This window comes from Paramisgurnus dabryanus, chromosome 3 (genome assembly GCF_030506205.2).
Source record: "Paramisgurnus dabryanus chromosome 3, PD_genome_1.1, whole genome shotgun sequence".
Taxonomy (NCBI): Eukaryota; Metazoa; Chordata; class Actinopteri; order Cypriniformes; family Cobitidae; genus Paramisgurnus; species Paramisgurnus dabryanus.
Window position 1 is genome coordinate 52,341,553 of NC_133339.1, and position 27,664 is coordinate 52,369,216.

The 27,664-nt window shown below is 38.6% G+C and overlaps 2 protein-coding genes and 1 long non-coding RNA gene across 3 annotated transcripts in view; 1 reads left to right on the top strand and 2 right to left on the bottom strand.

The window, feature by feature from the left end:
* The window catches only part of hid1a (HID1 domain containing a), a 28,731-nt gene extending 19,125 nt beyond the window's left edge, over positions 1 to 9,606 (bottom strand). The window contains exons 1-4 of the mRNA XM_065263677.2: positions 9,093 to 9,606; positions 7,676 to 7,825; positions 3,445 to 3,615; positions 2,018 to 2,149 (exon numbers count right to left, since the gene is read on the bottom strand). Of these exons, the coding sequence (XP_065119749.1) occupies positions 2,018 to 2,149; positions 3,445 to 3,615; positions 7,676 to 7,825; positions 9,093 to 9,158 (519 nt within the window). The 5' untranslated portion in view covers positions 9,159 to 9,606. The remainder of the gene's footprint in view (positions 1 to 2,017; positions 2,150 to 3,444; positions 3,616 to 7,675; positions 7,826 to 9,092) is intronic.
* A 3,702-nt stretch (positions 9,607 to 13,308) lies between these two features.
* Positions 13,309 to 17,583, top strand: LOC135745380 (uncharacterized). The gene is made up of 3 exons (XM_065263679.2): positions 13,309 to 13,766; positions 14,026 to 14,140; positions 16,631 to 17,583. The coding sequence occupies exons 1-3, from the start codon at positions 13,750 to 13,752 to the stop codon at positions 16,865 to 16,867; spliced, it is 369 nt and encodes a 122-aa protein (XP_065119751.1). The 5' UTR covers positions 13,309 to 13,749; the 3' UTR covers positions 16,868 to 17,583.
* A 9,131-nt stretch (positions 17,584 to 26,714) lies between these two features.
* LOC135745347 (uncharacterized) lies at positions 26,715 to 27,365 on the bottom strand. The gene is made up of 2 exons (XR_010531183.1): positions 27,266 to 27,365; positions 26,715 to 26,758 (listed from the first exon to the last, which is right to left on the bottom strand). It is a non-coding gene; the product is annotated as an uncharacterized lncRNA (long non-coding RNA).
* Between the last annotated feature and the right edge of the window lie 299 nt (positions 27,366 to 27,664).

Sequence of the window (27,664 nt, forward strand, 5' to 3'; positions counted from 1 at the left end):
GGTATTATGTGCAGAGAAAGATTTGTTATATTTTGAAATGAAGAGTTAGTATTTATTTAACAAAATGTGTTTTTGAGAAGAAAATTATGCATTTGGCCAATTGTGTTTTGTAGGTGGAAAACTGTGTTAAGTGTTTAGAAAAATTATCTGAAGTATGGGTAAGCGCTTGTTAGCGATTGAAAAAAACTGTAAGCGATGGCGTTAAGTATAACCGCGCAGCAATGACAGTGTTCCTAATATGACAAAGTAAGTGTTTTGATTATTTTTTTAATCAGTGTGTACAAATGTTCAACTAAATGAATATAAAATGGCAAAAATGAATGCACATCTATACATTGATTGAATAGATTTATAGAATTTTTGAAAAAAAAAAAACGTCATGGATTTATTGCATTTTGTGGAAAAAAATCATTCGTTTTTATAATAAATCTTTGAAAATCAAGTTATGGATTTGATTTTTTTATGTTTTTATAACCTAAAGATGCTATGTGAAAGTTTGTAACAGAAAATAGTGGTTTTCCTCTTGTCACTTTCTTGGTATAGAAAACTCGTTTTTACCGAAATTTGTCAAAATGGATTTATTGTGTTTTGGAACCAAACTCTTCAAATATTTCTTCTGCTAAGAGAAATTTAATATCTCTTTAAAAAGGTTTAAGGTCTCTTAAAAGTAATGAAAATAAAACACTTCAGTCTTCAGTGTATAAATTAAATATACACGCATAAGTACAACAGTTCCTTAATCAAGAACAGAAATTGATGTTCGCTATGTTCACATGCACTGATGACAGGCAGCTGTGTGCACATGTCCGGTGTACGCAGACAAGAGCAGCTGTCAGGAAAAAGAAAGTTTAAACTGTCAAAACTTTAAAACGCACGCAAATAATAAACTTTGGCATGAGAATGGTCCGCGATAGATATGTGTTGTATACGCAGTTTGATGGAGATGTGAAGAAGCGTCGCGCTGTTGACTGGAGCCAGCCTCATAGAAAATACACATATCTCTGTAAAAGCAGTATTTTTCACACAATCTACTTATCTTTATACCGCTGTTATCATTGGCTGCGTCTGAAAACTTAGACAGCTGACTGCTTTGCTGCATCGAGGCCTGGCCAGCTTGCAATCATTGAGGGGAAGATGAATTCCCAAATATATCAGACCATTCTTCAGGACAATGTGAGAATGTCTGTATGTCAGCTGAAACTGCAGGAGGTGGTTGATGCGACAGGACAACGACTCAAAACACAGAAGCAAGTCCACAACTGAATGGCTTTTGAAAAACTAAATCCGCCTTTAGGAGTGGCCATGATGTCAGAGCCCAGACCTAAACCCAATAGAGATGCTATGGATTGACTTGAAGAGGGACAAAGAATATGATGAGCTAAAGCAGTTCTGCCAGGAAGAATGGGCTAAAATTCCTCATCAATGATGTGCAGATCTGATCCACAACTACAGGAATGTCTAGTCAAGGTTATTGCTGCCAAGGGGGGTCAACCAGTTATTCATTCTAAGGGTTCACTTACATTTTCCACTGCCAATTTGAACGTTGAATGAGTGTGTTCAATACAGACATGAAAGATTGTGTTTAATTATTTTTAGACACATTATGTTTATCAATACCCTTGACATTTTATGACAAATTTATTCAGAAAAACAACAAAATTCCCAAAGGTTCAAATACTTTTTCTTGCCACTGTATATTTACACCTCAAATGAAATGTCCTATTTTTATCTCCAGGCAAGAACCTTTTTTAACTCCGAAGTAAATGACATACCACATGACAATGCTTAATCTTAGGCCCTGCAGTATAATGCTGGTCGATGCCTTAACAACCCACAGCAAGAAACACACCATATTACAAAGCAAAAGATTTGTTTATAGAACTAAAATAATGATCTATTAAACATTCGTATTTTTCATAATTTAATAAAAAAGAGTCTTAATTAATATTATAGACAATATTAATGATTTAAAAGGTGCATTTGTTAATGTAGGTATTAACATAATTTCCAGACTTACAGGTCGTCCTCTTTTGTGGCTGTGAACGGTGAAGTCCGGACAGAAAAGCAGGTCTGCCAGAGCCAGTAACAGAGACTCAGCCAGTGGACGGGCACCTTCGTCATCATCCTCCTCCTCCTCCATATCACCCATCTAACCATCAAAAAAAAAAAATATATATATATATATCACAATACCTAAAACAAAAACATATCTGAAGCTGAATATATCTCCTGCATCGTGTTAATATAAATGTAATGTTTAATTACTACTTATTAAGATAAATCACATTTGTTGCATCACTGTTTATTTGTGTGCTTGTGTAAATGTAAACTTTATTATTATCTTTGCTTGAGGACTTTATATTAATTTCAGAACATTTTATAACCCTAGGCATTAAAGGTGTTCAGTTCATTTCTCATGCAAATATCCTTATGCCACCTATGATGTATATGACTTGCTTAGTTTCTGCCAACCCAGAATAAGCCATATAATTGGTATGACAACCCTTATGAAACAAAAATATATTGCAGTCTATTGGAAAATATCATGGTATATATTAGGCAATATATTCCCATATATGGGATTTAATATTTATATTTTATACTTTACAAATAAACAACCATAGCATATGCATGAACATGCATGGCTTTTAGCCTGAAGAAAATATTGAAGACAAAAATCTGCATTACACAAATAATGTTGTAATGAAACAGAGTTGCAGAGACCCTCCTTTCCTATTCGATCGGACTCGGTCCATTTTCTATGTTTGTCAGTACTCTACTCACCACCGACTGCTTCAACCAGAATGCGTGTGAAAGGCGATAGAACACGAAGCTCACAATGCTCGAGTAGGAAGCTGAGATTCAAGCACAAGGAAAGGACAGGACGCGTAAGAGACACCAGCAACGAGGTGGCTGATAGATTTGTCCTGACCTATGGTCCTGACCCTCACTCCTAATTAGTAGGTGGTGGCTCCGGGAATTCACCTAAAAGTTGTTTTCTAACCACCAGTAAAACTCAAGAAGGAGGCTGATCGTCAGCGGGCTCTCGACCCAAGGAAACTTCAAGCTTTACAAGGTAGTTTTCAGAGCTGGTGCTTTCTAGTTTTAATTCCATCTCTGCCAGTTTTGTTAACCAAAGGGGCAGCAGGAGGAGGGAGAGAGAGAGAGAGTAATCATTGTTGTTCTGCTTAGCACCCTCTTATGTAAGTTACATTATTACTACGCTAATCTTAGACAATAAATACGGTTTAATCTTAACCGCTGTATTCTGCTGCTAATGTTGTCCATCGATTTTTCTTTGTTTTCTCCTGCATCTATCAATCCCTCTTCCATATTCTCAATTCCTTTAGTCTGTGTGGTGTAACTGCCATGAATTTACTGCCCTACGTGAAAGGCAATCCCAAAGCATCATATACCGTACTGTACGTGTAACATCTATCTCACCCCTGCTCTGCCAGCACCAGGGATGGTGGACCAGAAAAACCCTCTCCAGTCCTGGTCCTCAAAGATATAGGGCAAGATTCGAGCAAGCATACGGGTGCAGTTCAACACAGTCTGCTTTTCTTTTTCTGTAGGACATCCCGACTCTGCACTCTGAACCAACTTCTCCACAGCCTGTAATAAAAACCACACGCATATCAGAACACACACATCTGCATCATTTGGTACATATGTATTCTGACACAAGTTGTGATTTTAGTGATGACAAAGTTTACAATAGAAATAACTTCTATCTTTATTATTGTTTCACACTTTCCCCGCTATTCAGGAGTTATCTTGTCAATTAAGAGAAACGCTTCCCTGGCAATGATGAGTTTTTACGTCATATTCGAATAGTTAAAAAAAAACACTAATTTTTAAGGTGAAAATTAATATTCAAATTTATCTATTCATTTTTGAAAAGCGCCTGCAGTAGTAGAGGCGTAAGTTGGAGCTACTACTGGTTGTTTGGCAAGTTGTTCGACTCACTGTTAAGGCCAACTAAATTCAATTTAAACTGATAATAGTCAGTTTTACCAACAGCAGCCGCTATGAAAACCAGCCATTTTGTTGAATGTTTGCCACTGAACAGGGTGAGCTCCGTTGTGGTCATGTGGAAAAGTGACGTCAATGCATACCCTCTATAGACCCTTTTACAGTTGGTAAACAATGTGACGTATTTGTGTGGGCGGGGCTTAGGTGGAGGCAGAAAGAGCCGCAGAGGCTATGTTGACAAGCTTAAACTAGCACGTTTTAGGAGGGATTTATTAAACAAGGATGCAGAAGAAGTTTCGGATCTGTCCGAATATGTACAGTCACTGATTCTGCGGGACCTTGACAGGTATTTTTGTAAATTAACTCTTGCGATTTTAACCAGGTTTTAGATATTTCCTAGACAACATATGAATTACTTTCAGGTGGATTTGGGTAATTTTGTCTAGGCTTACTGTCTTATGTAACCTATCACTGGGTTAACTATGATTAGCAATGTGTATTATTTTAAGAGACTATTCAAACGATGGCATACACATCTATCGCTGTATGTTTGTTTAACATTTAAGCTAAACAATAGTGCGGTTGGTGACTTTTCACCTATAAAACAGAAACTTGCTGATTTGTACTAGATAAAACCAACACAACAGTACATATGCATAGATAATTTTACCTGATATGAAGTGTGCACTGCAAACACGAGTATTATTTATGATCGTCTCCGTCTAGTCTGTACGCCGTATTGCATTCAACCACAATCGTCTTCTTGATTTTTTGTGAAGAAATGGCTGCCGGGATCCGGTAAAACTTTATTTTTGAACCAAAAGTGCGGTTCCTTCTAAGCTGGCAGCCAAGAACACAACAAGATGACATTTTAAAGTCAAAAACTCAAACTTTTAGCGCGCCGGCTATGAGTTCCTCCTTTTTTTTTGCCTCCAGCTAGAGCGGTGACGTCACAGTGACGTGGGTGATAAAGGGGTCTACAGCAGGAGACTATTTTCGGGCAGTGCGTAATATCACTGTGCCTCCTGCAGCCATGTTACATCAGTAAAGTATTTGATTACTACGCCAGAATGAGAGTTTAGTTCATAGCCATAACTGCCTTGAAATGCTTAGTTACAATATAACTACAGAAGAATCAAGTTTTAAATAGGAAAAATATCGAAACTCTTTGGTTATTATTTTAGGCGCACTGTTTATAGTCTAATCATGTTCAATGGATTCTGCTAAGCTATGATAAAAGTGGTAGCACCAGACCCAGAGATCAGCTGAATGGATTCCAAAACGGTAAAAATCAAATGGAAAATGAGCACATTTTCAAAAAAAAGTGGAGTGTTCCTTTAACATATATTGATATTGTTTTTGCTTTGTGTGTGCCAAATCTATTAGTTTAACCTGCGAGTTTAAGGTATGGATGTGGTAATTTTGGATTTTTTTAATTAACTTTGCTGACTCCAACAAATCATGCTTGCTTTGTTTTAAAGGTTTTCAATAGAGAATGTTAAAATATAAATAACTCAAAATTTGCTAATTGCGACTCAGTTCACAAATGATGCATTGCAGCAGTAAACAGAAATGGAGAAAGAAAGTCACCAAGAAAGTCTTCTGAAAGGAAAATTCATATTCCAAACAATGGCTAATGGTTCTATCGAAAATGTAAACAGGCTGGTGTAAACATACATTTGCATAAAACATCTATATTTGTCCACACCCATGTTCATTAGAGTATTAAAAACTTGAAAAGTGTTTAATTAAGGTAAATTTAGAACAGATAAAAATGAACGATTAATTTGCGATTAACGTGAAATCATGCGATTAATCTATATTAAAGGTATAGCGGAAGATTTTCCCAAATTTTTGAAAATAATCGCCCCTCCACTTTAAAAAAAATGCACATGCGCAACACTGTACCTGCTCCAGAGAGGGAACGCCAATTTATGTGTGCACGAGAGAGAGCATGCGGCCTAGTTCTTCTCTTCGCACTGTTTACAAGTTGCAGCCGGCATGGTTAATACATTGAGATGTTTACCGTGTCTGCGCGGTTCGTGACTTGTGCCAGGGCTAGCATCGCTCATCATAGCTTACATCAACTTTTACTAGCAGTGATCTTAAATGAAAGAAGAAGAAGAAGAAACTTCGCGTGGGAAGCCCAACCTGTGCTTTTAGGGCACGCCAGCGTGTGAAATAGTCTCCCAAAAACACTCTGGTCTTGTTTCTTTCTTCAGAGGCCTTTCTCTTCTTGTCAAACAATTTGTGGACACTTTTTCTCTTGCGACCCTCAGACATTTTGAAAGAATACGGTGAGAACGCGAGATTCAATAAATGGCTGAAACCGGAGACCAAAACACAAATACACCTGAACGTGCGCATGCGCAGAAAGCGAACCTAGGGACGAGCACGTACGACGGCCATACGTCAACATATCACCAGAATGATTTACAACTGGGATGTCTTGATGATCCACCGGAAAAAGAAAATCTTCTGCTATACCTTTAAATATTTTAATCTATTGACAGCCCTAGTTAAAATACATGTCTGCTGCAGACACTTTGAAGGGATTTATGATAAAAGAGACGCTTACATTTGCTAGACACTCGCTTAATCTCATGTGTAACCCAAGTTTAGTGTTAAGTTAGTGTCTTGCGAGATCACGCCTTATGCACATAGGTAGGGGTGGATTGATACCAATTCCCTAAATATAAAGAGTACACACAGTTACAGTAAATATTAATGTCACACAATAATATCATTTCATTACTTATAGTGCACTTCAGATGTCTGATGTTAAGTTTTTCTTTCTTTCTTTAAACTTATTACACGGCTCTCTGGAATGCTTGATTCTGATTGGTCAGTTGAGACATTTGCAGGTTCGGTCTTTTCAAATAATAACCGCTCCAAAATAATAACGCATAGCCGGACTACTTGTACGAGTAAAATCGCTCCGCGCCAATAAAGATCAATAAAGATTACTGTCTGTTTGGCGCCATCTTGTGACAAACACTCGACAACCACGACAAGACACAGAGAGCTTACTGAGACTGAACTTGACAAAATAGAGCATGACAGCTACGAAGCCAACACACAAAAAAATACAGAATGGGCATTAAAACTTCTCAAAGACTGGCTAAAAGAGAAAAAATGGAGACAAGTATGAAGCAGAGGATCTTAATAAGGTATTACGATCATTTTATGCATCTGTGCAAAGTTTCGCGGAAGGATAAAAATGTTAATTTAAAACAAATATGCCAATAAAATGTTTCAAATTCATATTCATGTCCAGTTTTTTTTCTTATGTGGCAAGTAGCCGTGTAATAAGCGGGATAATGTAGAGGCAGCCGGTAGTTATTGGGAAATAAGCCCCTTCAGTGTGATACAAGACCCTCCGCTTCGTGTCGACCTGATCACACTGTCGGGGCTTATTTCCCAATAACTACCGGCTGCCTCTACATTATCCCTTACTTGGCTGGCAGGAGAAAACTGAAGATTTAGTTTTTCTTTCTGATGGTCTCAGAACGGAAAGTCGGAGATGGAGACAGGAAGGGAAAAGCGCCAGCAGTTTTCCTGTCCCACCAACAACACAATCACAGCCTATACAGACACACACTTTCTAATAACAGCATGATAATGAAAGGGCATTTACATTAGAAAGATTTAGATTTAGGATCTAGTTTTGCAAAAAAAAAAAAAAAAACAGTGAACAAACCTTGTAACACAGCGTTGCAAGATTGGAGGGAGATTCTTCCCTTACAGCTCGAATCTCAGCGGCGGGCACCAGAGCAAACACATCCTGAACAGTGGTGGTGGTGTCAGCCCAAAACTGATCCCAGAATGCATCATCTGTGGCTTCTACTGGCTGTGAGAATAGAGGAGACTTTTTTACAGATCATGAAAACCCAACACACACAAGAGAACCTGGAGATCTTTGAAGACGGTGCGCTTATTTAAATTACTAGTAAAAACTACATCAGAATTTAACAAAACTGTATTGCCAAATGTGTCTGAAATTAACCCAGGGTTCCCCCGCTTTGTGGTGCCAAAGGCATGCAGTGTGAAACGAAGCAGTGCTAGAATGTTATCACTCCATATTTGTTTAGGAATGCAAAGTGTGAAACGTCAGATTATTAAAACCCAAGATAGGTAATCTTGGGTTTTAATAATCTGACGTTTCACACTTTGCATTCCTAAACAAATATGGACCCCTGGGTAAGTATGAACAGTGTGAAACATGTAAACCAGAATTCAGTAAACCTGGGCTTAAGAATAACCCAGGGTTAACTATTTCAAGTGTAAAAAGCCCTTTTAGTATTGTGACGTTATTTCAAAATTAAAACTAAAATATAAAATGCTTTGTTTTTTCCCCACTGCATCTATGAAAGCAGATGTTTTAAGATTCAAGATCATTTATTTTTGTGGACGGATTTGCACGGATTAAGTTAAAAGGATTACTAAAATGCATGTAATTTCATTTGTTTAACTGACAACTAAATGTATAAAGTAACCGACCCATTGATATTTAAATACAGAGACGTCAGGTCTAGAGGGTGTGGTCTAACAAGCGTCAGGCTATTACCACTCATTGCACTTTCATCTCTTTAAATAAAATTAAACAATTAAATATCTATTTATACACTACGAACATGGTTTTTAATGAGAAATAACTGGTAAAACATCAGAAAATGTAAAGTAAAATGCACTACAATTCAAAACATATTCTCTAAAACTAACACCAATCTTCTCATGGGTTTCTTCCAGTATTATTTTGCCTATTGTATATTACCCTTATATATTTCAACGTAGAGTATAAATAGAATTATATAATTATAATAAATTAGTACAATAAAAAAGATACAGAAAAAATATTACAAATATAGGTGGAAACAAGATCATCAATATGGTGCGCACGCAGATATTCACAAATAATCAGATATTGATCATATTTAGTGAAAATACACCCATCGGCGCGTTGAATTAGCTGACACATAATACACATTCATGTTGATGTTTATTTTAATTGTCGATATGTGTGATCTTCTGTATGCAAGATGTTGCAGGTCTGCGCGACGTAGTCTCCGTTTAAAACTACAAACACGCGCTCTTGCAATAACACTAAAGTCACAAACCTGAGTTTTAGTGGTCAGCTGTATCACCGCCTTCCTAAAATTAAGCTTTGAGTCCGTATTTCCCATGTTTCTCCTCTGTGCGTTTAATGATGAGGAGCCGCTCTAATCCCCGTCACCTCCTCCTCCGTGCGTGTCATCTGCGTGCGGAGGCGGTGAGGATGATGGTGCGCAGCGCAGCCACAAACTTCCGGGATGCAGAGTTAAAAATACCTACTATGGGAAAGGCTTGAGTCTGGTTGAAATAAACCTGACGTGACGTTAAGCAGGTATGTGTAACTGATTGGTTAAAAAGAGACTGAAAGGAACGAGGCTTGTTCGACCTCATGCGGCGCCGCAAGAAACTACAGGCTTATGATATAAAAATACCGCGAGACCGACTCGAGAACGTTTACGGAGAACTATTTTTCGAAGTACTGTGTTGTTATCTTCCTGTTGGTTCTTGCAGCGCCGCATGAAGTCAAACCAGAGATACTTTGATTAGTTACAATTTACATTTTACAGTTTCTTGTCAGAATTTATAAGGTTACTTTTTAATATGTTCGTTACAATGTACTTCCATGCGCACTGCAGCATTACGCGTTTTATGCTAAGCTTGCAGGCATCCCTAAAGGGCCTATAGTATTTAAGCGGCAGATGGTCAACTGGCGAATTCCCAATCCTAATGGTAAACGATTGGCTCATGAATTTTAATTCTCTTATTTTAGCGGACGAAGGAAGGTTATTAAAAAACGTCAGCGGGATTTTATTACTATTCAAGAGGCAGACCTTGGCCATAGTAAATTCCGGTCGCACTGTGTCAGTTGCTAAGGAGCAGTGAGTAGGACATTTAAAAACCCACTGATTGACAGCGATAGCCAAAATACATCAGTGTATTAAAATGTTTGCATTTCGTAATAATAATAGTAAACACTCGATTTATTTCTAAAAATCTCTTTTTTAACTTATTTTATTTAACGTTAGAAGAAACATGTTGTGTCATTTTTGTTAAATAACAGATGTTGATTATTTGTCACAGCATTCCTATAGTTACATTTGTGTTATTTCATAGTTTTGTGTACTGTTATTCTAAGATATGCAAAAAATTTTAAAAAGTAAGTAGGCCTAGCCCTAAACTTTTGAAGGGTAGTCCATAGTATAGTGCTAATGTGAAAGAAATATTAACGTTAAATACATTAACAAATGATCAAAAATCATTTAAATTAGACGCAAAGTTCTAAAAATGTAAACATTTTATTTTCTAACTTACTACAAATTTTATTTCAGTTGTTTTCTTTCTGTTTATGAATTATGTGGTATGTGTTCCTTGTCGAAGATAAAAAAGGCTTTGCACCCTGAAATTTTTTTTTTTTTTAGAAAAATAAACAAATGTATCAAAAAGTATTGGTGCTTTACATCTTTATCAAAGTTCTGCAAACCAAATAAAACATCTTTATAAATAATAAAGAAAAACTTTGTGACAGAAAATGTGCGTTAAAAAATACATAAATCCTTCAAGAACATATTTGTATACGTTAGTATTCCCAGAAGAGATGAGAAATAGACTTCTCCAGCACCACAAAAAGAACATAAAGAAAAAAAGATGAAGTAGAGGTGTTATAATTTTTAGGACACATCCTTGACCTTGTTGGTTATTAAATATTTAGACGACAAAGTCCACACTTTCTTTAATAGAATATAAAATTGGCCATTCAGTAGGCTAAATCAAAGAGTATAGAAGTACAAGAGAGGAAACTCAATAGAACGTTCCATTGCATCACCAGCGCCCAGCAGCAGCCCCGCGAATCCGCCATTTTGGAATGAAAGCGAATCGGGAGTCAACTAGAAGTAATGGCAATATCAGCTACTTTGTACATTAAAAGATCAAATTCAAACTGAATGATGATTACACAGAATAACATACAATCAGACCAGTGATCATTAATTCCTTTTTACAGCTTGTTTTCAGATATTTAGACAAGTCTTTCACTTTTATATAGGCTAATTTTACATAGATACATACCGACATAAACTCATCCACACATAATATTTTGGCTCCATATACATACACATATACACACATATACATCTGAATTGCTCGAAATGGATTAAGTAAAAAAAAAAAAAACACAGCCACTGTCCAAAAGTGGCAATTATACTGTAGGATGACAGACAGAGCAATGCATCATGTTCTATAACAGTGGTTCCCAAACTTTTTTAGTGTGCGGCCCCCTTTGTGTACGGCGCATTCCTTCGCGGCCCCCCAAAGAAAATTTGTGACAAAAAACTGTTCTAAAACTCAACATTTTAATTAAAAAAAACATTAAATTATACAAAAAAAGTAGTGCTTTTGGTTAGTAGCCTTATTTTTTTAGGTTTAATTACACAGAAATTATGACAAATTAATGTATTTCATAAAATGTCATAAAACTTGGGCCCCCCTGGCATCATCTCGCGGCCCCCAGTTTGAAAACCACTGTTCTATAAGATTAGAATGTTTGTAGCGGGATCCAGGGGATTAATATGTACAAAATATATTTCATACCTAGTGGAGTTGGTAACTAATTGTATTGTTTCAGTAACATTACTGCCACCTGCAGGCATCAATCAGTACTCATCACAATAGATACTTATTACACTAATAATAGTAGTAGCATAAAATAGAAATACATAATAAAGCAAGAAAAAACTACCTAAAATGTGTATCTATTTAATGATTGGATTCCACGACTGATAACAACAACAAATCAACACATACATACAAGACAATACAGCGTTTCGTGTAGGTGAACAAAATTTTAATTTAAGAAACTTACTATTGCGCTTCTGATTTGGCTGTGAGATTAGCTGAGAATGAATTGGCTGTGATAAATTTCATTCCAAAATGGCGGCCGCGCTACTGAAGCGCCACCTAGTGACTGATGCCAAAAACGAAGGAGAGTTTCCCCTCTTGTACTATATGGGGAGGCTGCAGACCTGGAGCCGGTAGATCTACGCCCCTGGCAGTTTTACGCCCCTGGCAGTTTTACGCCCCTGGCAGTTTTGCGCCCCTGTTGCTTCTCATGCGTTCAGTAGGGGGAGAGGGAAATACAACTACGATACTAGCCTATTTAAACAACCATTTATGAGAACTATTGATTAATTTTACACATTTAAACGAAAATTGTATAAACTTACAGTGTACACTGCAGTCTGCACACTACGGAAAAATCCATATAGTCCAGGTCTGGTCATCTTGGTTTTTATTATTGGAGATAAAAATAAGGATCATGGTTTAAATAATTTTGCATCATGATACGAGTGTATATTAGCGTGTTTTCCTGTGTTATTTGAAAACGATTGAACCCGGAAGCGGCGCATGATGACGTCACACTTAACTATTTATATTTATTTATAAACTGTTTTTATATACAAGAGACTGGCTGATATGATGTTGTGATTTTATATTAAGTTACATTTAGATATTAACCATATTTAGGCCATTAGACATAAAGTACTGTAATCATATGGATCCTAAATGCTGTACAATTCACAATAGGTCGTCATACAGCTACAAAACATGTCCTACATAGCATTTTATGAAGACAAACACAATAACTTTTCTAAAATTCCAAGGGTCATTTAAAAGAAAGAGACAATATTGTGGTTCACAAATTTTTTTATTAACACCATGACTTGGTTATTTCTTAATGACTCCTGTAGATGACTCTCCGGTTTGCCACTCTTTGAATGTTTTTTTATCCTGCTATCAAAGTGCTCTCGCTCACTAATAAAAATAAATAAAGCAAAGGTTGAATAGTGTTAGAAACAATGGTTACTTATAATTAATGGCAGTATATCGCATCAATCGTTTATAAATAATAAATGTATCATTATAATACAATCAACAACAATAACTTTAGCAGATTATTTAACATACCTCAATTCGTATCGCTTCAAGAAGGTCTGCTGCTATCGTACGGTCTGCTGTTTTGATATATGACTAGGCTCATATAATAATATACAGCCTCCCCCTACTGGACGCACGAGGAACAACAGGGGCGCAAAACTGTCAGGGGCGTAAAACTGTCAGGGGCGTAGATCTACCGGCTCCAGGTCTGCAGCCTCCCCCTACTCCTCTTGTACTTTTATACTCTTTGGCTAAATAAACGTTTTGATAGCAGCCAACCTGCTCGGCAAAGTGACGTCGCAGTCGCCTCAACCAATGCCGTTCCTTTCTCGTGCCTACGCTTAATCTCACGCGCATGCGCATTGTCATGTCAATAACAGCAGCTGTGAGGGCTTGTTTTGTTTCGCGAAGGTTTATCAAATAGACGGAGAAGCGGCAGAAAACATTAAAACATTAATACCTTAGTTCCGTTTGCGAAAAAGAGATTTATAGAAGCTTCGAGCGTCGGTGAAATGAATGAAATATGAGCCATGATTCACAGCTAGCACACATATATGATGAGACATCGAGTTTGAGTTACTACAGCCGAGTTCATCTTTAAATATCGTCATCTCAGCTTATATCTACTGAATAATGGAAATAAACTGAGGGATTTGAGCAGGGATGTGTTTATGTGCTTTTAGCAGAGGTGTTATAATGTGTTCAGTGTAGCATGACACAGCAGATTCTTCATCTCAATAACAAGAAAACCAAGTCAAACACACGAGATCTACTGGCGTGAGATTCACAGAAATGCTAACAGAAAACAGGTGAGTCAACAGATTTATGTTTAATACAATAAAAATTTGTTTATCGCTTCGGGGCAACAAAATCATTTTCTCATAACGTTACGTTCATTTTAAATTGAATTTTAAAGCCGTAATCTATCTACCCATGTGGGTTAATGTACAATAGTAAAGAGACAAATAACATCATCTGTGATCTGTGTTAACTGTTATGATGTTGCTTTACGTAGTGAATGTCTGATCATTGTTTTTTATGTAATCTAACGTTAATTGTTTTCTATAGAAAGCGTCAGCGTGCTGAAGGCGATGATGAAGATATTCAGATGCCTCAGGCCAAGAGACTTCTGTCTTCTGCCCTCAAGACCTCTGAAACAGCCCGAGAGTCATGGGAGTCAGAGGTAAGAGTCACTTCATATTCACTCATTCAGTCTTCATCTGTATGGTTTGTTTAATGAGCAAGACATACCAATCATTTCAAACAAATCAAGAGAATTCTTTACAACTATTGCCATTACATTTCTTATAGTCATCATCGGCACAAACCCCACTGTTACTTAAAAATATCAAAGGGCTCCTTCTAAAGTGAAAGTGATATGAGTGCCAATGTATGGTTGCAAAATTCTGGGAATTTTCAAGGCTGGAAACTTTCTATAGGAATATATGGAAAATAATGGGAATATATGCAAATTCACCAAGAATAAAAAAAAATGCAGAACAGGGAACTTAAATATAGCTAAAAAAATCGTGCAGCATAATTTTGTTTAAAACAAACATGATTTAATGCAATTTCAGTTGAATTTCTACCCTGCACATTCCTTATTTGCATGCACACTGCTTACTGAAGGCCACACCCCCTGCATGGACTTGCATTCTTTCATAACATGCACAGATCATTTCTTAAAGGGATAGTTCAGCCAAAAATGATATTAAACCCATGATTTACTCACCCCCAAGCTGTACGAGCTGCATATGTCCATTGTTTTTAAGACAAACACATTTTCGGATATTTTAGAAAATGTTTTAGATCTTTCAGTTGATTAAATGTAATGTTTAATCAAGAAGACCTGAGGGTAATGGCTTTTGTAAGGCTTACCTTTTTTTTTGTGCAGAGAAAGGGTGGTTCCTTATTAAAGTTTTAATTTCCAAAATGAATGAACATAAAATCAGTGTCAGCAACTGCACGTTTTACCACAGCAGATATATCCAATACAAAAGTTATCATAATGACTTGTGAAGCATATCGATCCATTTTTGCAAGAAATTAAACTTTATTTAAAGCATTAACGCAGCTAAACAGGAAGTGCGCTTACGCTCCCGCTCTGTAGGTGGCGCAGAGAGTACGGTTTACCAACCGCAGGCAAAACCAGGCTCTTAGCGCCACCTAGAGAGCGGGAGCGTAAAAGCGGACTTTATATGTTGCCAAGGTTCTGTATGGACGCTAATAATGTTGTAAATAATGTTCAATATCCTGCAAAAACCGACCGATATGCTTTACAAGCAGCAAGTCACCAGGAGTCATGGGGATTACTTTTGTATTGGATATATCTGCTATTTGAGCTCTCAAAGGGACGGATCTTTTGCCTTAAATTATATGAATCACAGATGTTTTTTTTACCAAAATATCTTTTTTATTGCTTCACTGAAGATAAAAGGTGGGTAAATAAACAGCTAATTTTTATATTCCTTTTATTATACACTTAACATTATGTTAATCGTCCACTTTTAAGGTTTAATCTTTATATATCCCACTTACTGGGCTGCACGCGATTCTATGCGTTATGTAATATGTTCTGTGGCGTCTATGAAGTTATTATAATATCACATTAACCTTATGGAGCAATTCTGCTGCGTAGTTTGCAGTCATTTTCATGCACTGTAACGTTATCTTAACACAGAGAGCAACGAATGACGTGACAGACAACTGGTTGTCCAGTGCGATTCCGTTCACGCGCCACAGCTTCTCTGTAAATACGGTTGTGAATCCCGAAAAGTTACGGGTGTGAGGGCGGTTATAGAATGCTGTTGTCAAACCCGTAAATAACAGAACTGCGTGTAAACAGAACCATCTTAAGGACTCAAATACGGGTTTGACAACCGTATTATGGTACCGTGTGAAGAACGCAGCCTAAGTATCAGGATTCTTCCAAATTTGTATTACCTTGCGTGCATGTCTGCTTATGACCAAACAAAGTGTTTATTTATGATTGTATATGATATAGTTTATAGAATTTCCCAACATTTCCAAATAATTTCCATAAATTCCTGTTTAGTTTTTCAATTTTGAATATTTCCCAGATTAAGTTTCCTTGGAAAGTTTCTGGAAATTAACCAGAAACTTTCTGCCCCTTTGCAAACCTAATGGTTGGTAACCTATAGTCAGAATGTAATTTAATTTCACCCACCCACTAATAAACACACACACGCATTCCTGGAGCAGTGGTCATTCATTCCCTCTGGGGCAAAGATGTTTTGATCAAGGATATTAAGTCATGTCACATTTATTTGTATAAAAAGATGGTAAAACTGGTAATATATGTGGAAATATATAGTAAATATACTATAATATGTAGTGGCGTCCAATCGGCCACTTTAGGAGCTAGTAGTGGGAGAATCTGACTCATCAGCATTCTGAACCTTATCATCAAGAATAAGACGTTAACATACTTTCATGAAATTAATTCATTGAAGCACGTGCAGACATAACACATTGATGCAAAAATTGGCCGTTGCACAGCAAGAAATAATACAGAAAAGAGGAGTTATCAATAGTGAATAGTTATAAAATGGTAATTATTTTTTCATTGATTATCAAACATTTAGTCAATTAATATGATAAGTAATAGTGACCGGATGTGTTGTGTTTTACCTGATCTTGTGTTGCTCTGCAGTCTTCCAGTAGCGAGAGCAGCTGGATAAGCAGTCCAGAGCACAGCGCCGGGACCAGCAGCGGTTGTGGAGTGGATGTTATTGGGCCACACAGTGGTTATGGCCCCTGCAGTCCCTTCAGTGCCTCTAAACAGCTGTGCCCCGTGGGTCTGCTCTCCTACCAACACATCAACCGTGTCCTGAGAGAAGCCCACTTCCACAGCTTAGAGAGCAGAGCTCAATCGAAACACGTCAGGTGACTTTCAGGGACTCTTCACACTTAAATCCATTCCGCCCCTCAGAAGACAGGGTCAAATCTCCATCTTCATCCTCAAAACCGCTCCTACTGTCTACGTCTCTCTCCTATAGCTCACGTTAAGTCTTTGGATGGAAAATATGCCCTGCTGATACTGAAAACTCATTGACTAACTAGAGCACTGAAGTGTTTATTGTAAGCAATAACGGCAAATTGACTGATGCAAACATTTGTGACATTGGCACTGTGTATACTTCGAGAAATGCACAGTTTGGTGGGAATTTACGCTCTGGATATTGTATTTATTTGCTTCATGCAGAGCATGTGACAATTCAGCTTTGCACTTTTGGGTGGAGGCGTAAATGCGACTAAAACCAAACGTGGTGAAATACCACAGCGCACCTCTGCTTATTGAAGTGCTTATAACGAATGGATCACTCAGCCAGTCTGTACAAACCCTGTGTGCTGATGGTTGAAAATGAGCATATGTGGCTATTATCCTTACAATCTTTTAGGATCTTTTTACTCTCATCCATTAGTAAAGCTGGTCATTCATGCCACTGAGACCCTGTGAAGGTTGTTTTCTTCTTGTGTCTTATTCAAACACCAATTGCATCTTAAAGACTCTTGATTATTTTACTATACTTTTGTATTGAAATGTGTACATTATGTTTTACATTCATCTACATTTCTAAATAAAGATGGACATTCTTAAACAAATCTTTGTGTTTTATTGAATTTGCTTGATGAGATGAGGTAAAATGACAGACAGACAGCTGTGCACAACTGTAGGGTTAAAACCCCAATTGTTTTGAAACCCATCGATAGCAATTACATACAAAAGACAGACAGGTGGCAGATTGCGGAATTCTAGGACTTTTCAAGGCTGGAAACTTTCCATGGGAATTTAAAAAAAAATAGTTAAAAATCTTGCAGCATAATTTTGTTTAAAACAAAAAGATTTAATGCAATTTCAGTTGAATTTCTACCTTGCACATTCCTCAGTCACATGCACACTGCTTACTGAAGGGCCATTGGTGCATGGACTTACACTCATCCATAACATGCACAGATCATTCCTTGAATCCGGTGCACAAAATAATGTAAAAATGTATGTATTCACGTAAATTACATCAATTTGTGTTTTGTGTAAGCTAGTGTACAACAACATTATACCCAAGAAACCCAAGGTGATCCTCCATGTATCACTTTTCTCCTTCATTTTCCAGGCTTTGACTACCACCACATTTGTACACTTTACACATCTAAATGTAAGCTAGCACTATTATATTATATAGTTCATATACATTTCCAAATCCCATACATTTCAGTTTGGAATATTTCCAAGGTTTTCCAGATTAAGTTTCCGTCCCTTTGCAACCCTAGTATAAACATATTGGTTTTAAAGAAAATGTTTTAGTGCACAAAGTATGCCAATGTTGTGATCTTGAGATGCTGAAACAGAAATCAAATGTTGAAATTCAATTTCCCTCAGAATGCTGCTGGATGGTTTAGTTCAAGGTTTGCAGCTAGAGATTTTTTTATGTTTACAGAAAAATAAATGGAAAAATATTCTTGGAGTCAAGGTGAGTAATAAATGTGTGCTCACTGTTGTAGCGCTGTGTTGTGTGTATTAATATGCCTGCCTTACTGTGTATGTGTAGCATAAAGATAACATTTTCAGAATTTGTAGTGAGTATCAGTTTGTCCATTACAGGGTTTTTTTCGGTTGCTAACAAACATTCTTCAATACTGAAACTGCATTTTTGCACAGTCAGCACTACCAGCATGAATGTTGGCCAAATAATTCATCTCTCCTCCAAAATTCTCATTCAGAAAACACACATTTCATTCACAACACAATGACCTAAAAACACTAACAACAGGAAGCATTACAGAAATGATCAATGTTTCTTTTTAAACTTTGAATGATTTCCCACATAAATCAGTTTTTCATAGAAAACGTAACATCTTTTCACTTTCAGAAATTATTAATAAGAATTTCTTTCTTTTAATATGAATACAGCTCTTGAAAATTACAGCTGAAAGGTTAAAAAAAGGGGAAAAAACACTCAATGATAATTCTACTCATTACTGTAACAACATGTGTAGTTGTTCAATACGGTAAATTACAGTGACGGTTCTAGTCTGCTTTCTCTCTATCTTGCATTTGACCACAAGTTGAACTGCTCTTCTTTGATCCATATTTGCCAATAAAATCAGTTCCAAACGATTCCTTTTTACTGAATCATGGTAATGAGACTGAACACCTGTGTGGAATTTCAGCTAAAATTACAAGAAGCTTTCGGCTATTAAATTGACAATATATTCAAATGATTACTGCATAAATGCTTTGTCATAATTTTTCTAAAAATGTAAGATGTCTTATTGAAAGTGAAAGGAGGGCAATGACACCAACAGAAAGTCTGCTGTGGTCTCTAAGCTGTCGACTTTATTACTGTACCTGTCCTTCACTGAAATCAATCATTTCCCAACTCAATCATTTGAGTCAAATCCTTAATAATGTAAAGAATGATTCACACATATGCAGTTTTTCATCTCGTGATAAATAAATATTTCTGTATATACCAATAGATGGCAGCAAACTTCCTTATTCTTCAACATGCAAATGAAACTCTTGTTACAGCTGTGATTGCTTTATCGAAACATGGATGGATGGATGAATGCATTAGGACAGGCCTAATCCTGTAACAATGAAACTTTTGCTTTTTTTCTTAAATTTAAGTTTATTTGCTTACACCAGTGTAATATGAAAAGATGAGTCATTATTCTTGTGTCTGGTGTACATATGCAGATTTCTTTTACCATCCATCATGCTAACTGAATGGATATCTTTTCTTATTAAGTCATTTATAGTTTACTGCTCAAAGTTAAAACATAAACTTTATGTAGTTATGTAGTGTGACTTAAAGAGCACCAATGGTCCGATTCACAATTTTACATGTACTTTGGTGTGTAAGTGTGTATTAATACATGTTAACGATATCCAAAAGGTAGTTATCGTCTCCAACTTAAATCTCTTTTCTTGGACTACAACAAATGTATCGTAACCTTGGTTCCCTGAGAGTTGGGAACGAGACATTGTGTCCGCTGATGCTATGAGAACTCCTCCCTCTTCCGGTTTCTCTGAAGCTTTTGAATAACCCCAGTGTACTGGCCAATGTCGCTCATGACAGCATATAGGGGGACATCTGTTACTATATAGCCTGTTTGGGCGGCAAACTACTCGGATTCTTCCGACTGAACGAACAGTGGAGCTGATCTGAGCATTGACATGGCGGCTTACGCCAGCGGCGTGCACAGGGGGGTTGCTCAGGTTGCCCAGGCAACTGCCCATATGCCCTTCTTGACTCACATTAATCTTCCGGGGTGGAAAAAGCAAAAAAGCAGCATAGGCAGTGTCGGTGACACGAGCGGGCCCTAGGGGGCATGCCCCGGCCACTTGAGTCACTGTGCCCCCTTACTTTTCAAAATAATAATAATGAACTTAATAATTAAACAATGTGCTGCAAATTAATTTTGTCATACAATAAATACTGATTCAAATTAGGAGTATAATTAATAAAAAAATTATTTAAAATACAAACCCACAATGTAATGCTAACATAGTCAGCCAGTTATGTACACACAGGCTGCGTCCGAAACCGCATATTGTATAGTAGGTACTGAATAAGATGAAGTACCTACTTACTTGGCGTTAAAACAGTAGGTACTGTATAGTATGAATCCTGGTAGTATGAATGAGATTCGGACGTACTACATCCGCCATGTTGATACATCACGTGACATTCGTCGTCATCACGTTGTGTCATTCCAGCAGGAAAACAACAGCATGCCTCTTCTTCTTCGTTTGATAACTCCTCTGCCAGGGAATCATGGGATAGTGAAGTGTCCATCGTATGCACACTGCAAAATCTAACCGGAAGTAGTAGGTCATCCGGGTACTTTTCACATACTGTTTTTCGAATACTATGTATTCGTACATACTACTCACCTCGCCTACTGCATTTCACGTACTATATAGTATGAAGTAGGTGGTTTCGGACGCAGCAACAGCCACTACATTTGAACAAGACAAATTCTTAAAGCTATACCGGGATCTCAATCGCCATGCGTGAGAACTCATTCTCTGTCTAAATAATATACACTTGTAAGTCTCGGCATTTGAGCAAGACAAATCAAAGGACCTTCTTAAAAAGTTTTAAAAGTCCTCTCGTCGCCTGCAGCTCTTCTGAAGGTAAAATGCATTGTTTATTCTGGTGTTACATTTGTCAGTAACATTGTTTTCTTTTGCTGTTATTTGGTCATGTACTGGGGTCTCATTTATAAAACTGTGAGTAGGATCCTTACTAAAATCTACATACGCACAAAAGCCAAAAATGGCAAACGCCAAAAAATATTAAGCAAAACAATGTTCCTTTTATAAATCACAGATCACCTGCAAGTGTACATACATGAATTATCCTCAGATCCCACCCTGCAAGCCCATTCTCCTGTCAAGTTTTTTTTCCAGCCCCGTTTTGTGCGTATGCACGCTTTATAAATGAGACCCCTGGTCCTTATGATTTGCGTGAGTTATCCAGTCTTTCACTTTAGTGTCATGATAAGTTATGGTTTTAGGATAGTAAGGGATTTATTTGCGACAACAACTTTCACGGCTAGTTGTTATACGAGTAAATATATAGACATAACATTTTGATTTGATGTCTTTTATTAGCTTACTTGGAAGAAATAGTATAGTATTGTAAATACAATCTAAGTATTGTTAATACAATCTACGTTATTATTTATGCATATTTATTCTGTATTAATTTGTAGGTTTTAAAAGTGCTCTAAGCCAATCTGTATGACATCAATTCTTGTTGACGTTCGAAGTGTTGTCCAACAAAATAGAGCATAGCAAACTCCTCCCCTTCTATAAGTTATATTCACCAAGGTTAGCACTGGCTGCATAATTCTGTCGTGAGCTACTTTTATTGTTGTGTTGGTAATAAGGCGAACATGAATGTCCATTTAGAAAAAACAAACTGAAGTCACCCACCTATCCAGCAAAAACAGAGACACCTGAACATCGGATTGGAAGCCCTTCTGCTCGCGGAGTTCTCGCCACCTCTCGAAGGCTTTCCCGATGTAAATTCGGGACTTTGCACGTTCCTTATGCTTTTCCGAAACCTTTGCTCTTTGTTCAGTGGAACGTCGTCTTTTTGGTCGTATATCGGCCATATCCAAATTCAGGAAAATGTAGAATGTAGTCGGCGTCTACGAGAACTTTCCTCTAGCTAACTGACCTCTTAAGGGGGTCGCACACCGGACGCGCAGCTCAGCGCCGCGACGTTCTAAAAAAATCTAATACATTGTGTTCTATGAGTATATGCACACCACCGCCGACAGGTGGCACCTGTTCGCGGTGCCCAGCTACGACTCAGGAAGTTGCTCAAATCCCTGTCACGCCACAGAGCACCACTCACATAGTTTAACATTGAATAACATCATATTTGTCCCAAATTAACATTGGCTGCTAACGTATATTTTGCATTTCGAAGTAGATGCTATCTGACTAGGATCGCGCTATTTAATGTGCACTTCCGGTATACGATACCTCTGAGTTGTCCTAGACACGACTGGACGTGGCACTGTGCGGCGCTGAGCTGTGCGTCCAGTGTGCGACCCCCTTTACTCTTTACGCTTTTCTCTCCTCCAGTCCTCACACCCCCCTTCATGTGCACTCGCACTAACCCCCCGAACCCCATCCCCAAATCCTTTTTGTCGTTTATTGGCTGGAACACGTTTGCTATGTTTCGTGGTTTTAGGCTGCATCACTTTTGTGGAGCCTGGGCTGTCTACAGAGACTGCGTGTTTATACAGTGTGTTCAGGGGACAGGCAGCTAGCAGATAGTGAGGAGATGTTTGCTCCAGCATGAAACACAGCGATAGCTAAGTGTAAACCTTGAGGTAGACAGCCAACTTCGCTGTCATCTGCTTGTTGCTGCAAAGGTAGAACATTCGACACATGTCAGCGCACCAGGTTGAAGTCAGTGCTTCACACCATTATAGACACTATATAGGTATTCACCTCTCTCTGTGACACGAGATCATTAAGAGTAGGGCTGAGCGCTGCACGCTGAGATTTCTCCGTCATATATATATATATATATATATATATATATATATATATATATATATATATATATATATATATATATATATATATATATATATATATATATATATATATATATATATATATATATATATATATATATATATATATATATATATATATATATATATATATATATATATATAAAAGTTTGCATCTACATCGGCTTACCGCCACCTTCAGCCGAGGAGCTAAGTGCAGGATTGAGTGAAATAACCTCTCTAATCAATGCCAATATACATAAATGTAAGAAATGTGTGTTGCCAATATCCAAAGCACTTGTACAATGCACTTGAAATATAAATTGAGTTGAGTGCGCAGATCGCTTCCCGTCAGTGACCATTGGACACAACATGTAAGAGCCTAAAGCATAGCCAACAAAGATTCCCATCGTCACCCAAAACAGATGGGGGACGTGAGGAGTGCGGTGTGTGCCGCGGCCCCACCGCTGATCATACGAAGCGCAATAACTGCACCCTTGGACACAGGCACAAGTATAACTCTTTGTATACCACGTTAGCTGAGAGACCCAGACTAAACAGCAGGTCCCTGTGTATGACGCTACGCGAAACAGCTTGCATATTGACGTGGCCAAATGCGCGCCATGATAGAGGTTGAGAAGAGCATGCTAGGGCAGCCGGTGTGCTTAGTGGCCGAAACATGTGAGAATCAGCCTGAGGTAGAGCACACTGTATCACACAAGTAAGACGCCAAAGAAATGTCTCGGTTACGGATGTAACCCTCGTTTCCTGAAGGAAGGGAGTGGAGACGTCACGTTGTGACCGACGAATTGGGAACCTCTCCGACAAAAAGCCAATGAACTTGGCATCTGTAACCAGGACGTTCACTTTCAATTGGTCACTACGATGTCACATTGTGACCGACGAATTGGGAATCCCTACCAAAACTCCACTGCAGCTGGACCCTTCCTGTGCCTGCATGAGCCTTCTAATGGCTTTCCATAGAGGTGCAAATGTGCAGCACTAAAATAAAGGCTGCAAGCGGACATATGAGCCGACCCTCGGTGTTCCCACTAGTTTGAAGAAAGAATCCGAGAGGATACCGGCTCGATACGAACACTATAAAACCTGGTGAACGTATTAGGTGTCGCCCAACCAGCAGCCCTACAAATGTCTGTTAGCAAGGAACCACAAGCCAATGCCCAAGATGATGCCACACTACATGTAGAGTGAGCATGTAAATTAAATGGGCAAGAAATGTCTTGCTTTTGGTATGCAAGGGCTATAGTGCCCAAAATCCAATGGGACAACCTCTGCTTAGCCGGCCTGGGAGATCAAATCATTGAGGAGCCGGGATTTATCGGCGTCTCTCATGTCTGCCAGGCACAGCCAGAGGTGGCATTCTTTTACCACCAGGGTGGCCATCACACGACCGACGGCACGTATGGTGACCTTGGTCGCACGAAGTGCCAGATCAGTAGCCGCATGGAGTTCGGAAAACTCTGCCGAGTCGTGACCCCCCCTCGTGCAAGCCTCTCAGAGCCTTAGCCTGGTGGACTTGCAGCAATGCCATGGCATGCAGAGCTGAAGCTGCCTCCCCACAAGCTTTGTAAGCGGCGGCCGTGAGCCCAGAGGAATGCTTACAGGCCCATGAGGGCAGAGTAGGACGGTCCCGCCAGGAGGAAACAACACCGGGTGGACACAGCTGCATCGCGACCGGGCGCTCCACTGACGGGATACCAACATGCCCCTTGGCAGCTCCACCCTCGAGAGTAGTGAGGGGAGAGGGCTGATACGGCTGTTTCCGGGTGGAAAATGGAGTCTTTCAAGACCGCGTCAACTCCTCAGACACCTCAGGGAAGAAGGGCACGGGGGTGAGGACAGGGCAGCCCGAGCACCCCCGAAGTACCAATCATCAAAGTGGGACGGTTCGGGTGGGGGAGGTTCAGTCCACTCCAAGCCGACTGCCGCCGCCCGAGTGAGCAGGGCTGTCATCTCGGGGTCAAACGCAGTAAAAACGCAGCCCTACCCGAAGGAGGGAGCGGATCCGGATCAGCCTCCGAGGGTAACAACCCCCCCTACGATGTTACAGTGGAATACGGGCCACTCGTCTCCATCGGAACCTCCGCTGGCAATGGATCAGGGCGCTGAGAGTCACTGGACGAACCAGTGGACCGATTCAGCAGCGTTATATGGAGGTCTCCCTTCGCAAGCTTGGTAACTGCACCCTTGAAAGTACTAGGCTTGGAAGCCGGCTGCCATTCCCAGAGAAATGAGCGGTTCCCAATTCATTGGTCACGACGTCACGTCGTGGTGACTAACTGAAAGGGAACTAACGTTACATCTACACATGTGTAACAAACGGCCATGTTTCAATGCAGTATAGGCAAAGGCCTTATGAAAGGATTTGCTTGCACACGACAGGCCCTGAAGGAGGGCTCTGTTTATGCTAGCAGTGGCTGAAATGAGTTAAAGTACAAGGCAGGTGCCAGGGAGGGGGTCTGTTCATGTGAGGGGAGCAGCCGTAGCGCGCTATAAGATCGTACAAGACAAACACATATGAGAGGGTCCAGATATAGTTTGGAACAGAGAATTTATTGTGCACACTGTGGTCTGTTCCGCACTGCGTAAATGGGTAGAGGACGCCTCGTGGCTGTGCCGCGTCCGTAACCTCTGAATACCCGGGGGTATGAGGCTAATAGGGCGGGTGTACCATGGAAGGCACGCAACTTTCTCCTCAGTTTGGCAGCACTCCCAACAGTGGCGCACTGGCGGCTGTGGTTCGCTGCCCAGAACATTCAACAGTTTACTTTCGGGGATTTATGATGTAGTAAAGAGCAACATTATCAAAATTCCTCTCGCTTCGGACTTATAGCCTGTAAATGTACTCATGTCAGCATTGCATTGTGAGTGAATCTTTCAAACATGGTAAGGAGCGTCACATTTCCGGCTGACCTCAGAGGTATTCAGGCCAATCACAACATAGAGATTAGATAGCCAATCAGGGACAGTTTTGTACAAAATCCATGCGTTTCAGGAAGACAGGGACATCTGGAGCTACAAAAATGTACGGTATGTGGAAAATGTTTTTTTAACCATAAACCATGCAAACACATTGTATTACACCAAATACACAAAATAATGTTGTTTTTAGCAATGAAATAGGTGCACTTTAAGATAAAACAATGCCAGTGCCAGTACAATTCTTTAAGTCTGGGACTAGAGATAAACCTTGTCTGTGAAACCCTTAATGTTTACAAACTGTATGAATATATACACTGCAATATTTCCATATTTTTTTCACTTCCTAGAAGACAAAACTTTTGACGACGTCTCATCAGTAAAGATTAGATGTTATTATCTATATTTAATTTATCAGCAATTGGCACCATTGTGATGGGCACTTCATTTTGTCTTTTAGTCCATTTTATGCTTTGATGGGAAGGATGTGGGCTCTGGTTAAAACTCAACACTCTTAAGAAAAATGCTTCTTCAAAGGTTGAAGAGAGAAAGTGAAAATAAAAGTCTTTCTGATGTCTTGCAGTTCTGTTTTTAAACTGTTAAATCTTATAATGTGCTGAAAATAAAAAAACTGGATAAATAACAAAAATAATCCTCCTTGTTATGGTGATTGGTAAGGACTGTATAATTGAGTGGTCCTTTAATGGTTGCAGCCACCATGGAGCATTGATCAGAATGCTGACAAGATGTTCTCTTTAGGATGTTTTATTAAAGAAAGTATTTGTGTGTGGTTCTGAAACAGAGATACAGGAATATATATATATCAGTAAAACGTAGGCTCTATAATGTCAAATATTTAACAGGTATAATAAAGCAAACACAATCAAGAATTAAATTATAATTTGTTATATATGAAACCTTTAAATGTAGTGCCATAATAAATGCTTATCACTAAGCAAATACACTAAACAGGCTTTAATACACTACATCCCTTAAACGTATCTTTCGAACATTAACTACAAAATACACAATATACTGAATGCAGATTAACATATAATAATCATGAACTAAAGAATTCCTCCTTATTATAAACATTACACATTGTGCAAATGTACTAAACATACATAAGGTTTTCAAAGAACCACCTACGTTAATATTTAGTATTCTATATATACGCACGGGTAGCACGAGGCACCGCCATTATATTATAACATGCCACTACATGCAACGAAATGATCAAAGTGCATTAACATAGCATTAGCGTAACATTATTGTGATGACAAACATCAGTTTTACTTACTGGTAGTTGCACGCACACATTACTAAAACTCTTAAGAACAGCAACACTCTCTTATATTATTTATTAACTGCACAGTATTCCAACGTCAGCGCTCTCTTTTGAGCTTTCGAAAACTGAAACTTAACCTGTCCGCTTCCGCTGGTCGCAGAGCGCAATGACGCTCCTGATTGGCTGATTCTCACGCAGACAGGTCTATCTGCCTGAAAGGGGTCGTTCTTCGTCACACTCCTGACTGCTGATAAATTAAAGGTTCTTTATAGCACCACTGTGGTTCTATATAGCACTTTTCAATGCAATAGAACCCTCTAAAAATGGTTCTTTATAGCACCAAAAAGGGTTCTGCTATTGTAACAAGCTGAAGAACCCTTATTTGGTACTATTTAGAACCATTTTTGTATA

Excerpts from the sequence above, each read along its gene's own strand:
- LOC135745380 (XM_065263679.2), top strand. Across the intron at positions 14,141-16,630 it reads GAGAGTCATGGGAGTCAGAG|TCTTCCAGTAGCGAGAGCAG; the intron begins GTAAGAGTCACT and ends GTTGCTCTGCAG.